The sequence below is a fragment of the Mesoplodon mirus genome (genome assembly GCF_964341445.2).
Source record: "Mesoplodon mirus genome assembly, chromosome: 8".
NCBI classification, from domain to species: domain Eukaryota; kingdom Metazoa; phylum Chordata; class Mammalia; order Artiodactyla; family Ziphiidae; genus Mesoplodon; species Mesoplodon mirus.
The window spans coordinates 75,510,759-75,524,972 of record NC_138984.1 but is presented as its reverse complement, the minus strand read 5'-3'; the positions used below and the strand labels follow the sequence as shown (position 1 = coordinate 75,524,972).

Sequence of the window (14,214 nt, the reverse complement as noted above, 5' to 3'; positions counted from 1 at the left end):
GCAGGTATTCACAAAGAAGGAGGGATTGATATGGCCTGGGCTCCTGAAGAAAACTTCATAGAGGAGATGAGTCTTTGGAATCGCAAAAGATAATGAGAATAGAGGAGGGAATGAATATTGGATAAAAGGTCCAGAATGATTAAAGGCAGAAATTGAGAATGAGCTTAGACTGGACCATGTTAGGTGGTGTTGGGAATAAAACCGTATTACTGCAGGATCCATCCACAGAAAGTGCTGGGCTAAAGAGCTGAACTCCATGGTGAAGGACACAGGGAACACCTACATGCTCTAGAGACACCAACAGTGGAGTCACACCCATCTGATGTAAAGGGAGACAGTTGTAATTTGAGTGATAGAACTGGGAACAAAAAAGGGAAGGCGGAAATGGGAAAAGAGAATCATCAGGCTTTGGTGACTGATTAGATATTGGGAATTAAAGAGCAAAAACTGGTAGGTGTGGGAACCAAACTTTGAAGCTCTGAAAGTGTGGATATCAACTCTGTGTGGAAACCATGACTAACCTATTAGTGTGCCCAAGCAACCACTAGCATTCAACTATCAAGAACAAATCAGAAACATCTCATGTCTGTTCAGGACTTTAAAGCTTCCTGTACCACATAAGACACCTCTTTTATCCTACACAGCAACTTTCCAAGGCAGTGAAGCAGATACAGTATTCCCATGTTACAGATGAGAAAAGTACTTGTCCAAACTGAGGCGACATGGAGAACTACACTCCACATTTTCTGATTCCATATGCCCCTTCTATACCTGCCCACTGCCTCCATCCTGAGAATGAATACTCATTCAACAGTCTTTCTTTAAAAAGTATCTTTACACATACACAATACTACATGTTTTCAATAATATTATGCAAAATTATACAATTTTATTTTAAAATTGCAAAATCGAGGTTTGTTTTTTTTAAAGTGTATTTTCGCTATTGGTAATGTTGACATTTAAGAGTGAATGAGCATAAGGAGTGCACTAAGGCACTCCCTCCACTCACAAATCCTTTACTGCTCTGCCTCTGGGTCATTCCCTACATATTTCTCTGGATCTTTGCTTAGATCAAAAATAGCGGAGTTCAAACTTTGATATAGAGTCTACTTGGAAAAGATACATTCTTACAGTAGAAAATCCTCAAACAGGAACCCTCTAACTTTTTGAATGGAGGAGCTATTATTCATTTCCCAAGATTCTTGAGATCTAAAAGGTGAGAAGGTCCTGATTTTTTTAATCTTTGCAAAAAGCCAGGGAGGTTACCGTTGCTGGACCAACTCCACATCATATCCCAACAAAACTGAGTTCCTTGCAGGCAGGGACTCTATTTTACTCATATTTTTAATGCAGCACAGTACTGAAACTGGATGGGGATTCTTCAGCTTAAAAAAAAAAAAAGCAGTGTATGTGTTTGTGAGCACTAATAATGATTATTATAAATCAGGGGTCAGCAAACTTTTCTTTAAAGGACCAAATAGTAAATATTTCAGGCTGTAGGAGCCATATGGTTTCTGTCACACTGCCTTTGTTGCACAAAAGCAGCCATAGACAATAGAAACATTATTAGTGTGGCTGAGTTCTAATAAAATGTCATTTGTAAAAACAGGTGCCCAGATTTGATCCATGGACCATTATTTGCTGAGCCCTTCTATAAGCAATGACATAACTTTGCTGATTAAAAGGAAATTTTCATCTCAGTATGTTGTGTATTTGCTTTTAGATATTCACACAGTAAAGGAGGATCCAGGAAAATGTAGGTTTAGAACAGTAGAGAAAGTTTTGATTTTTCATAGGAATAATAAAAGAGAAAGTAACTATGTGACAGTATCTGTCTTACTACTTGTCATTGAAGTTTTCTTTTCTTCATCTTCTTTCAGGACCAAGTCACAGCATTCTACCCCTTGCAGTAGCAGTGACACTGATAGTAATTCTGGCAATTTCCACACTTTCCTTCTGCATAGACAAGCACAACAGTGGGGTCTTCAGGAGACTTGCACAGTTTGGAAATCCTTACTATCCTGCAACCAACTTTAGTACAGTACATTTAGAAGAAAATATTCTCATTTCTGATCTTGAGAAGAATGACCAATAATAATGAAGTGAGAGGACGCCACGGCCATGAGAATGAGTAAAGAAGAGTACTTTCCTTTACAGACCAGATGCCACTCTAATATGAATCGTGTCACCATTTTAATTATTCTTAAAATGATTCCTGGTTTTGAATTGTAACCAAATCAGATAGGTGTTCATTTATTCATTTCCTCGAACTGTGATCTATTCTTTAAAAGGGGAGATTTTACAGTGGCTATTCTTCAGAAAACAAAAAACTATTAAAAGAAACTCCCAAATGAAAACTCTCAAACCAATGTGAATAATAGTTTTTGCATTAATATGCTTCTACCAAAAATTTTTGGGAATTTTAAAACTAATCTGATATCTATTCAGACGTTTACCAATACTCATTCCATTAAAAGAGAGAGGCAGAGAAAAGCAAAACAAAATTTAAAGTCCTACACTTGTATAAGAGAGGAAAAGAGAAAAGGCTTTTGAGAGGTTTCTTGTTTGTTTTTTAATTTGATCAGTTTAACAGAAGGGTTTGGAAAACACTAATTTCTAAGCTTAAAACTCACAGGTTCTGGGCTCTATACTAGTATTTAGGGTGACATTCATTTTTATTAGTTCTGACTTCTCAAACTAAAGGAGAAGAAAAATAACCTTTCTTTAAATAGTAAAAATCTTGGTTAGCAGCACAATTTCATAAGCAACCATGCAATGTGGCCTAAAATCATCAATTACTAAATGATGACACACTTGGATAGTTAAAAAATCTTATAGATAAGCTCAGAGGGACTTATTGTTATCCTAATACTGTTAAAATTCACAAGCTTTATCAAAGACTAAAGGTATAAAATGTATACCACTCCTAACAACCAAAAGATATAAAATGTAACTTGAATTTAAAGGGGAAAAATGAAAGATGTGAATTACAGTTTCATTAGAACAAGACAAGTACTAAATAAATTACTCTTCAGTAGTAATCTAGATACCTTTGCTATATAAAGGAGTTTATTTGGGGAGTTCTATTGAGTAAACTAGGGTTTGGGGGAACCAACTCCATTTGCATTGGGCTAGTTCATGCAGTCAGTAAAAAATGATTAAAAGTATGATACCATCCATAAATTAAAACTCACAGATTTAATCTTCCTTCATTAATTTCTTATAAAGTAAAAGGACTTCAAAATCAATGTTCAAAGTTTACTCATTGCGTAAATGTTTATTGAGTTCCTGTTAAGGACCAAGAGCCATTCCAGAAATTGGAGGTATTGGGGCGAGCACTTATTTTCGAATGAAGGAAAACCGACGGTAAACCAGTAAAGAAATGCATAAGAAGAAAATATCAGGTGGTCATGAAAATTAAGTAAGATCCTGTGATAGAGAGAAACTGGGGGAGTCTCTCTAGAGTGTGCATTTTAGTTATTACAACCAGCTGCCTCAAAACTGGTGGCAAGTAGTCACAAGATGGAGCTTGGGAGAAAGTATGAATAAGTTTCTAAGTGGAAAACTATCATCATTAGAAATACAATTTGAAGAACGTGTCCTAAGAATGAAGTCCTTGCGGCCTGAAACAGTTAACACAGCTTCCAAAAGCATCTCTTTGCTACTGCTGTGCAGTTTACACACTGAGACAACCTACTTCCATAATTTTGTTTGTTTGGGGACTTTTTTTTTTTTAAGATATTACATTATGTGACAGTTGTATAGTTATGACTCAAAGGAAAAATTGGCTTGGACTAACCAGATGTTATAAAAGCTCAATTTAATAATCTGTCAAGTGAAATTAAAGTTCTGTTCTTTTTAGTGGACTTGGTAAAAACTGCTAATCAATTATCCTTCCAGTCAAGGTATATTGAAGTTGAATAGTCAGTCACACATAAAAATTTGACCAAGTATGTCATTAGTAAAGTGGTTTTTCAGGAAAAAAAAAACTGTACTGCTTGTCAGTGCTCTGTACTTTGATATTTAGTATTGAACCACATCCTAATGGACAGATCATGTGCTGCTTCCCATTACTGAAATTTCAGAAATAGGAATTACTGAAATACTCTGTTTTATTCACATACGTGCACTTTTAAAAACTTTCTTCTGCAACTATTTTTAATCTGAGCTGGATTTCATGCTATACATGAAAAGAAAAAAGTAGCAGGGTCACAAACTCATTCACACATAATTAATGTGCCCCCTCCAAAAAACAGTCAATTATTTTCTATAACTCTGCGTAATAGAAAATCTTGGATTTTTCCAATTGAAGGTATACTGGGATCTTCCAATTCCAACAGTCTTCTTTCAGTTTAAATGTTTCTTCTATTGAAAGTTCTACTCCCTATCAAGGGTGCATTACATGGTCTCACTAGATAAACGTTCAGTCTTCCGGAGTTTCCATTCCCTCCTCAAAATGGGGGATGGATATATGAGAACTTGTTGTGTCCTTGTGGTACTGGCGGGAGTACGTGATAACTGACTGTGGGTGTGTTATCTGGTGTCCACTGATGGTAGTTGTCTGGCCCACACCTGGGAATTCTACTGGCGTCTCTATGAAGTCTGTATTTGGTGTAACCTGTAGTCTAGTCTCTTTGGACTGGCCCCATCCTGGCTTTCCCTGGCATTGCCTTATCTCTGGTTGTGACTCCCATTCAATTCCGTACCTGGACATTACAGTTCTTGGCAATAAGGCCATGTCACCTCTGCAGCACTATCAGTTACTCCCTTGGTCAGGGGAGGCTTAATACTGGACCAAACAATCCCAAAATCTCATTGGCTTAACACAGCGAAGGTTTATTTTTCATCCACACCAACATGGGGTTGCAGGAAGACTTTGCTCTATTCAGTTATTCATGGGTCCAGGATCCTCCTAAATAGTAGGTCCTCCATCTTCTAAGGCCTTGGTTTCCTCAGTGGGTCCCCTACCTCTGCCTGACAGAAGAAGTTAGAGATCTATCTTTGATTAATTATGTAGCTTCTATGGGCTATTGAAATACATTCTCTAAGTTAACAGTCTTTAAATTGAGAATATGTACCCTGTGGATACATAAAGACTTCCAAGGGATACAGGGGCATGGATATTTTTAAGGAGCTCAGTTTTCAGACTCATTAACCTTTATATATATTCTTTCTTAGAATTGACTTGCCTGAGATCAAGGTGTCATGCTGGTTCTTCTTTCCCACCTCTTTTTGCAGAAATGTCCTTTTCTACCTCAAAAAAAAAAAAAAAAAAAGACATGTCTTTTACTCCAAATATTATGATGATGCCTTCTCTTGGTAAAATCCTCCATGGCACCAGACAAAGACAAAATTTCAAAATAATGATGTCAGTGAAATTTCTTTTAATAAAGGAATTTATAAACCCATGTAAATTCTCACGTCTTCCTCTGTTTTCATACATTTTTCTGTTAAGGATGAAGTGGAGAATTAGAAAAGGGTTATTTTGCCCCATGTTAGGATAGTCTAAATTAATATGCATGGTATATATATATATATATATATATATATATATATATATATATATAAAAACAGCAGGAAAGATAACTGCATTCCTTTGAGACTTTATCTCATCCAGCCCCTGTCTATCATGAAAGACTATTTCTGGAGAGAAAATCTAGGGAAAGCAAAGTAAAGACAGTGCAGCTATTGATAAGACCCTGATGTGTTACTTTATCTGGGCTGAGAGCTCATGGCAAGACTTTGCGCTTTATTTATCTTAGATTTCTAACTGAGCTTTTGGGATGAGTATTATCATGCTTATTTGAATTGAAAAATGAAATCAGACTTTTTTTGAACATTGTCTTATTTGGATCATTTCTTTGACAATGAAGATTGGCTTTACCAGTTAAGTTTTATGATGAACATTTTCATTAAATTGGATGAACTATATGTGCAACTCCAGTGTTCTGATTAAAACATGTATTAATATAAAGACATTTTAATAGAAAAGTAGTATCAACAAAAGTATGATGAAATTAACAATATCTTATTTTTACAAACCTTACTTTGTATGCCAGGTAAAGCAAGGTGCCCGTAAGTGAAAGAGTAACAGGCAAAATTGATAGTCATTTTAAAAAGGAGTAGAGAACTCAAGCTTCTGGATCTAGAAACACAACATGGCACTTCCACTCACATATCATTGGCCAGAGTTATTCACAGGGTCCATCCTAACTGCAAGGAAGTCTGGGAGGTCTCCCAGTGTGCTCAGGAAGGAGAGGATAATGGACTACAGTGAGCACCAGCAATCTCTGCCAGATTTTCTCAGCACATATAGCTACAAAAGAAAGGGAGTGGGGGAATAGAATTCATGCTGAATCCTGGCTCATTCTAGCAATTTTTAATTAATATTAATTAATTTCTTCTATGATACATCCATTTCATTAAGAGATACATTACCTATAACATTTTAGTTTTATATATACTGATTATTTATTAACCACTGTAATATATCCATGTTGGTCTGATCAACTGTGTGCTGATAGTAATTGAAATGGCAACTCAATACAGAAGAAAATGTATAACACTGCCTATGTTCACAGGGAAATTTTTAAAAATAATTTTAACTTATATGCATATTTTACTACAGGCAAATATGGCAAGGAAATGAATAAAATAGTTTCAAGAATAAAAATATTAGGATAAAATTCTGTGTGGAGATTAGAATGGAAATACAAGACTAAACAGAAAAAGAAACAAGAATCTCTGACTGCTAAGAGCTTGTTTCTGTGTGTTTCTATCTTTAAATAGACTATGATAGAATTCAAATTATCATGGTATCACCAATCAAAAGAAAGAGGGCTCCTTGGTGAAATGGTTGATTCCAGGTCTGGGGCAGGAAAAATACAGGATGAAACTGAAATATCTTGTGATGCTAGAAAGTAAGGAAATGCTTACAAAAAGATGGGGTCATGTCCAAAGGACATAGGACTAACCTGAAGGAGTTCCCAATGGCCAAAGTTGGAACACTTTGAGAAACAAAATAAAAATAGTATTGGATTTTAAGCATAGAATAAATATCTATGAATCCATATTAATGTAAATAAATAAATGAATGAATAAATAAGTAAGTTGGGGAGGAGCAACAGTTCTTTTCTACAGAAGAATCCCAATTAAAAATGTAGAAGGAATGAGAGAAAAATCACCACTAGAAAAACACAACAGTAATAATTGTTACAGGCAAGATCCACCAGTGGGTGCTAAAATTCGTGGATGAACGTTTAAGGAGAAATGGGAAATTTTCATAGCTTTAAAATAGTGCCTCCAAAATAGTCATTAATTACAACTGGGAAGTACTGACTTTACAATGGAGAAAACTCTTTAATCATGTAATCAAGGTTAACTTAAGCAGTAATAAGCCACATCAGCATCATGTATCCTCTAGTATGATGCCCTGAGAAGGGCACAAGACTTTTTTGGTATCCACCCCAAAATAATGTATAATCCCAATTTAACAATAAAATATATCAGACAAATCCGAATTGACGAACATTACACAAAAAAATTGATGACTTCAAAAGTGTCCAGGTCGTGAAAGATAAGGAAAGATTGAGGAAATGTCACAGATTGGAGGAGCATAAGGAGCCATGACAACTAAATGCAAGGTAGAATCCTGGATTGGATCCTGGAATGGAAAATGCACATAATGGAAAAATGTGAAATTAAAATCTATAGTTAGTAGTACTGTATCAGTATTAATTTCTTAGTTTTAATGATTGTACTATGTTTATATATGTACCATTAGAGGAAGTTGGGTGAATGGTGTATAGGAATTCTCTGTACTGTGTTGGCAAATTTTCTGTAAATCTAAAATTATTTCAAAATAAAAAGTTAAAAATCTGCTGTGGTATTAGATTCCACTGGATATATTGAAAGGGTGACATGATGTGTTTACTTTTAAATGTCATTATAATTTGATGAAAATTGCATCCTAATTATAAAAAATTTTAGATGTCAAATTAGAAAGGTAGGAAGCGATATACATTTTTTTTCAAAATTCTTTTAGGAAGTATGCAAGCAAAAATGTTTGAGGACTACTGCTGTATGACATTCTTTTCCCCTGCCCCAAATGAGAAGGAAGAAAAACCCAACTTTTCTTCAATCTGTCTATAACAGCTCACCCGCTGGAGGATTTGGACAAACATATGTCTTGTTGTCAGCCACGGTTACTTCTATTTGCTTTCTGGCCTCTATGTTCTTCTTTTATTTCACCTCTATAGTGTCTAATCAGCACTTCTAATTCTCTCACTCATGCTTATCCACTACAACCTAATGGCTTAGTCTTCATGGTAGACAAAGTACAGAAGGGGAAAAAAACAAAGTTGCTTAGTTTCCTCTTTGTTCTTCGGGAACAAGCATTGGGAGATATTTCAAGATGTTACATCCATCAAAATTCTTATTGCCAACATTTATAAGAAACTTTGTGGTGATTATTACTATACATGGTTAGAATCTTTATTCCCTCTTCCTCCACCCCTCAAAACAACGATAAAGAGCAGCAATTGGCAGGGCCAAGTCCAGGCTGCTGCCAGTTTTTGTAAATAAAGTTATTGGAACACAGCCATCCTCATTCATTCACTCATTGTGTATGATCACTTCCAGGCTACAACAGCAGAGTTGAGTGGTTACAACACAGACTGAATGGCCTGCAATCCTATGGTATTTACCTCTCACCCTTTATAGGAGACGTTTGCTGACCCCTGATTTAAAGAAGAAACACCTAGATGGGAAGTCTAACATGCTTTGGCATGTCTGACAAGCACTATTATATACATGGACAGCACTTCAGTGTATTGATAATCAATTCTGATCAGTAAACATTTATTGAGAGCCTACAGTGGCCCAGAGAGGGCCCTAGGTTCTGGAGCTGGCAATATGAACAAAACCCCATCTCTGTGCTCATGAGGTCTCAGAGGAAGAGGAATATGTAAATAATAAGTGCAATATAATGCAATACAAATATTAACAAGATGAAAAGAATCAGAAAAAAAGGGTACTGATTAATTCTGTCAAGTAGAGAAAGAAGCTTGACAGAGAGAGTAGCGCCTATTAAATAGTAGAAAATTTTAGATAAAACAGATTTCTTTGATATCTTTTTGAGTTAGAAAGAAAGTTTTTAGTTTTGGGCCAATAATGAAGAAAAGATGTACCAAATTTACATACACTTAACTTTTGAATCCTCAGAAAAAAGACAATCACAAGAATGGCATACATTATTATCTTTGTACTAGGGCTAAATCTATTTAAAGCCAACTTGTTTATAGTTATTCCTAGTTATTACTGGAGTGGAATGGAAAGGGTGAGTAAATCTGCATTGCTGATCATACCATGGCATTATTATTTACTTCCATAAACAATTTAAGTTTAAAAATCTATATTATATCACGTGTTATACGAGCAACCTAATTAACACACATTACGGCTCTCTTTTAATCCTTAGACATAAAAATATTGGCTTATACTGAAAAAAAACTAAAGCTTTTATAATTGAACATTAGAAATAAACACTTAAAAGTTATATCTATTTTAGAAACATTGACTTAGCTGTTCATGGTTCTCTAAAGATGAAACTTTTGGTACCTTGGATTACTTACAAGAATTTATAGCGTTTAGAATCTTATCTCTGATGTTTACAACTCTATACAAAATGACTGAAAACTCGGATTTGTTCATTTTTATGTTGTAAAATTTGAAGTACAATAGTGTATGCAGTTTTAAAAATTCAGTTATAATATTCAGGCTTATATAAAAGGTTAATATTTTAGGTGTACTTATAAATATGTTGAACCATATGTTTTATTTCTTAAGTCAATTCCATTAGTACTGTTGCAATTTTAAAGTTTTTTAGAGAAAAATAACAGTGTGCTTAAATCTAAAATGCTAGATAAAAAAGTGAAAATCTGCATGCGTTTATAAAGCCTAATGAAGAATTCTAATTGCAAAAGAAAATCTGTAACTAAAGCCACAAAATGAGTACTATGTATACCAGTGACCTTCTTTACTCAGAGTTAATTAACACAAGCACTTGCTTCTTGCAGAGCACTTTGCTGTAATTTAGAACAAATTAAGGGAAAAAATCATTCAAGTGCTGTTTTCTTCACACCATGAAGTGAGCACGATGGGCCAAAGTTTACTCATTTAAAATATTGTCATCCTTTTCTTGTAATTATGAGTAGCAATACCTTTTTTTTTGGAAAAAAAAAAAGACATCCTGATCTATGCCATTTTCAATTTTTTCCCAGGCTTCTATTTAATAATGGAAATTGATTTTTAAAACTAATATAAAATGCCGTTTTCCGTTTCTCATTTCTCCTAAGTCTCTCATTTACATTAAATTCAAGCATTATATATTATCCTGGGTATTTTCCAAATATTTTGAATTTAATACGGCAAATTATTAAAGGACCTTTTTCATATTTTTATGCCCCTCCCCCAACCCTGAAATTGCGACTTCATTACTGTTGCTGTTCGGTAGTTTATTAATTAACCTGAGCTCCTTCAGTCCCAACTTATGAGGTCATGTCCCCAGGAGGTTGTTTAAACTTTACTCTTCACCTTCTCTGATAGTGGAGCTTTGCAGGAGCTGGAAACCCAACTCAAAAGATACAGGAATCAGCAAGAGTCCTACCCCTATAGAGTTTGGTTAGAGGGGAAGACCCAGAACAGAAGGCAGAATCAGGAAAAACTCACTGAAAGGATTAGGGAGGAATGGGAACTTAACAGGGGTGTTACCTCATGTGTCACCAAAAGCTTTGGCATTCCTGATTAAGAATTTGATTCTGTGGAGACTGAGAAAGTTGTTCAAGATTGAGCATCCCTGAACAGATGCAGTGTTTACCCAAGCCATCAGTACTTGCAGTCTTCAAGCAAGGGCTCCTCTGGTTGGACCCAAAATTGTTTTATTCCCATTTCACTCCCTGTGACACCTAAAGGTGCAAAGGAAAAGCAGTCTCTCTGCTCATTGCCCAACAAGGGGTGCATCTGAGTGAAGCAGCGCCTCCTGGCAACAGGGAAGGATCAGAGAGCCTGGTGACTCTGGCACTCAGTAGAAACTCCCTGGAGTTGGTACCTCAATTTATACTCCCCAAGGGAAGTTTAGAGAGAGAAAAGAGAGATATTGAGCAAGAAGACCAACTGGTTTATCTTTTGCCTTAGAGGATAATCTGAAATTGCATATTAGTAAGTAAATTTCCTGTTCCATTTTAATAATAAACTGAATTTGTTAAAAAAAATGTAGTTCCATGGGTGGTAGCCCCTATAATTATCCTGTAGTTATTATCATTACTCATACTGCATTTGAAGCACTCTCATCTGACTCAGTTGGGATCTCTAGTTAGGGAATCAAAAATATCAGTTACAGCAAGGAATCATAAAAAGTGATAGATGCATAGGTAGCACAGACATTTTATTTTTCATTAGAACACATAAATATACATTTATCCACAAATGTCTTGGTATAGGTACAGTATCATTCATTTCAGTATGGCTTCCTGTTGGTCTCGTGCATAAAGCATATCCATAAGGTTTTCTTCAAAATCACTGGTTTCATGGTCTTTAGTGGAGTGAAAATTTAAAGATATCTGTAAGCCAATCTGAGTGCAAAGCCCTAATTTTTTTATAATTTTCTCCAATATTTATAATTGTCTTGCTCAACAACAGAATTTTTAGCTATTCACCTTTATTGAGTCTTTGCAAAGCTTTTAGTTTTCATAAAAGAATGCTCTTTTTATACTCATATTTTGCTTCAAAATTCAATTAAACTATAAAACTACAATACCTAGTACAACTGGCATAACTGTGGTGCTCTCACAAGAGGGAGTGAGGGCATGGCCTTCTACTCTGCCATCTTGAACCAGTCTCCAGCCTTGCCTTCATTTTAACAGCATATTTCAGAGGGCTTGGCTGGCCCACCAAGGCAGTGAAGTCTTCAGCTTCTTCTTCAGCTGTTAGAGTTTGAGATTTACTCCAAACACAGGAAGTGAGAATTTCCCTCAGAACTTAACTCTGAAATCCACACAGAATGGATCTGAACATAAATAAGCAAGTCATCTAAAAGAGAGAAAATAGCTCCCCAGGCCACCTGTCTACCATCTAGATTTCAACTTGATTAAACATGTCCGAGGAAAGAAAGCAAGAAGGTGCTGAGGAAGGGGGTGGGGAGGGGAATCACGGCCCCATGGAAGCAGGCTCAGAGACAGACATCCTTGACAGTGTTGGGGGCAAGGGGAATTGGATATTGGGCAGAGATATTTTAGCATTCCAAAGACATCCCTGGGTGAGATGGATGTATTGTTAAACCATTTTACCTTGTGGTGTAAGCATAACTATCTTGGTTCTATTTCCATGCCCAACAAAAATCTCCTTAGTGTAGATCTGCCTACTGTTGTGAGAATGTCTGACTTCCCAGACTTTGAGTATATTAGGCTCTTAGGAGAGGGGTTGCCTATGGTAAAGGAAATAGCTTGAGACTGTGATTAAATTGCTCATGCAGCTTGAAAAAAGGTGCTGATTATATAAGTACTAATCTTAAATTTCTCATTGTTAATTAATACAATGGCATTGTGATAGCTACTTCAGTCTCCTGTGTGGTTTTGTTGGGGCAGTGCTGGCTCCAGAATGTTGCAGTAGGAGGTGCCCAAGGGTGGGTAATCTCATTGGAAAGGGGATCTAGATGCAAGGAACTTATGCTGGTACAGTGACTAAAGAACAAGGGCACAGTGCTTACTTGGATGGCAGAACAATCATAAATTGGCATAAAAATCTCTACCCCAGATTTTGTGGGTGTTTAGTTAGGGTGAGTCAAGGCATGACACCCAGTAGTCCCAGAGTGACTAGGGTGAGTTTCTGTGGCTTTAAACCAAAAACCAGATCCTGGGACACAGTTGTGATCTTCAGGGTCCATCCCATCTCCACTTAGCCTCCATTTCCTGTGAAGACAACTAGGTTTCTTCCACCAACTCTCATTCTATTGATTTCACAGTAGTATTTAAGGGAATCACAGATATGTTTCATGCACCCTGTTTTCCAGATAATAAAAACAAGGCTTCGAAATATTCTTTGATTTAACCAATGAATGATACATGGCTAATTTGTGGCAAAGTTGGAATTAGAACCTATCTCATGATTCCCAGTTCCAAGCTCTCATCAGTAGTCTGTGCTGCCTGCAGTTCGGCTGACCCCAGAGCGCTGTAAGAAAAGTGGAGGTTCAGAGGAGTGGGGGTTGTGGTAGACCAAGGACAATGAAAGAGGCTGGGCTATAAAGTCAGAGAAGGGCATATAGGCTTCTCAGCTAACTCAGATACCTGGGAAGGTAAGACATAGTTGCAGTTCTGCTTTGGAATCCAAACAGGTGTGTGGAGCAAGGAAGAAGACCCAGGTAGAGCTCTGAAAGTGGGTAGTTGAAGGAAGGAGATACAGGAGGGGGATTCAGGAAGCCCAGAGGAGATCTACAGAATACTTGACGAACAACTAAAAGCAAAGTTACCCATCTGCTTTTTTTGATGGATCTTATGAATAGCAAGATTTCCTCCTGCAGTCCTGGATAGTAGCAGGAAATAGGTTGGTTTCTGTTTTGTTCTGTGTTCCTAGGATGAACATATTCTTGTTAAAAGCTAGTGCATTGCATTCCAACTTGATTAAAGATACAAAACAAACAGCTCTGAAAGTCACATAACCTCAGGAAAAAGAGAACTTTGAAACAGTCTTTTTTATGTGTAACGGCTAGATAGCAGAAAAAATGGGAACCAGAAGATCATTGAGTTTAGGTTCTAATTGGTCACATACATATCAGATAAAAATGCAAAGTCTCTTAGCATCAGTTTTGTTCATGTTTCCTCACCTGCAGTCTGGTATGTGTGCTGGATAGTCCTCCAAATCCACGCCCCACCTGTCTTCACCTTGCTCTGTAACTCAGACTATATCACTTGGACTTCCTTGCCTTCCAGCTTTCGTTGGGTCCACCCAATGGGAGACTCTGCAAAGAGATTTCAAAGGTGAGGGAAAACAATTGGGGATTTTAATCTCCCTGACTCCCTCCTTGCCTAAATGCAACTGAACAGTGACCACATTCTTGTACTGAGGCCACAGCACCCATATCCTGCCCCTGTCCCACAGCCTTTTCCAGATCCAGGAACAGAAAAACCACTTATCTCTTCAGGCCTGGGGTGGTAAAGTCTC

At 36.6% G+C, this 14,214-nt stretch overlaps 1 protein-coding gene across 1 annotated transcript in view; it reads left to right on the top strand.

The window, feature by feature from the left end:
* Positions 1 to 5,408, top strand: part of PLA2R1 (phospholipase A2 receptor 1) — a gene marked incomplete at its 5' end in the record, with an annotated part of 121,411 nt that extends 116,003 nt beyond the window's left edge. Inside the window, 2 exon segments of the mRNA XM_082630323.1 lie at positions 1,881 to 2,089; positions 2,091 to 5,408. Coding sequence (XP_082486449.1) covers positions 1,881 to 2,089; positions 2,091 to 2,135 — 254 coding nt within the window. The 3' untranslated portion in view covers positions 2,136 to 5,408.
* Positions 5,409 to 14,214: the final 8,806 nt, after the last annotated feature.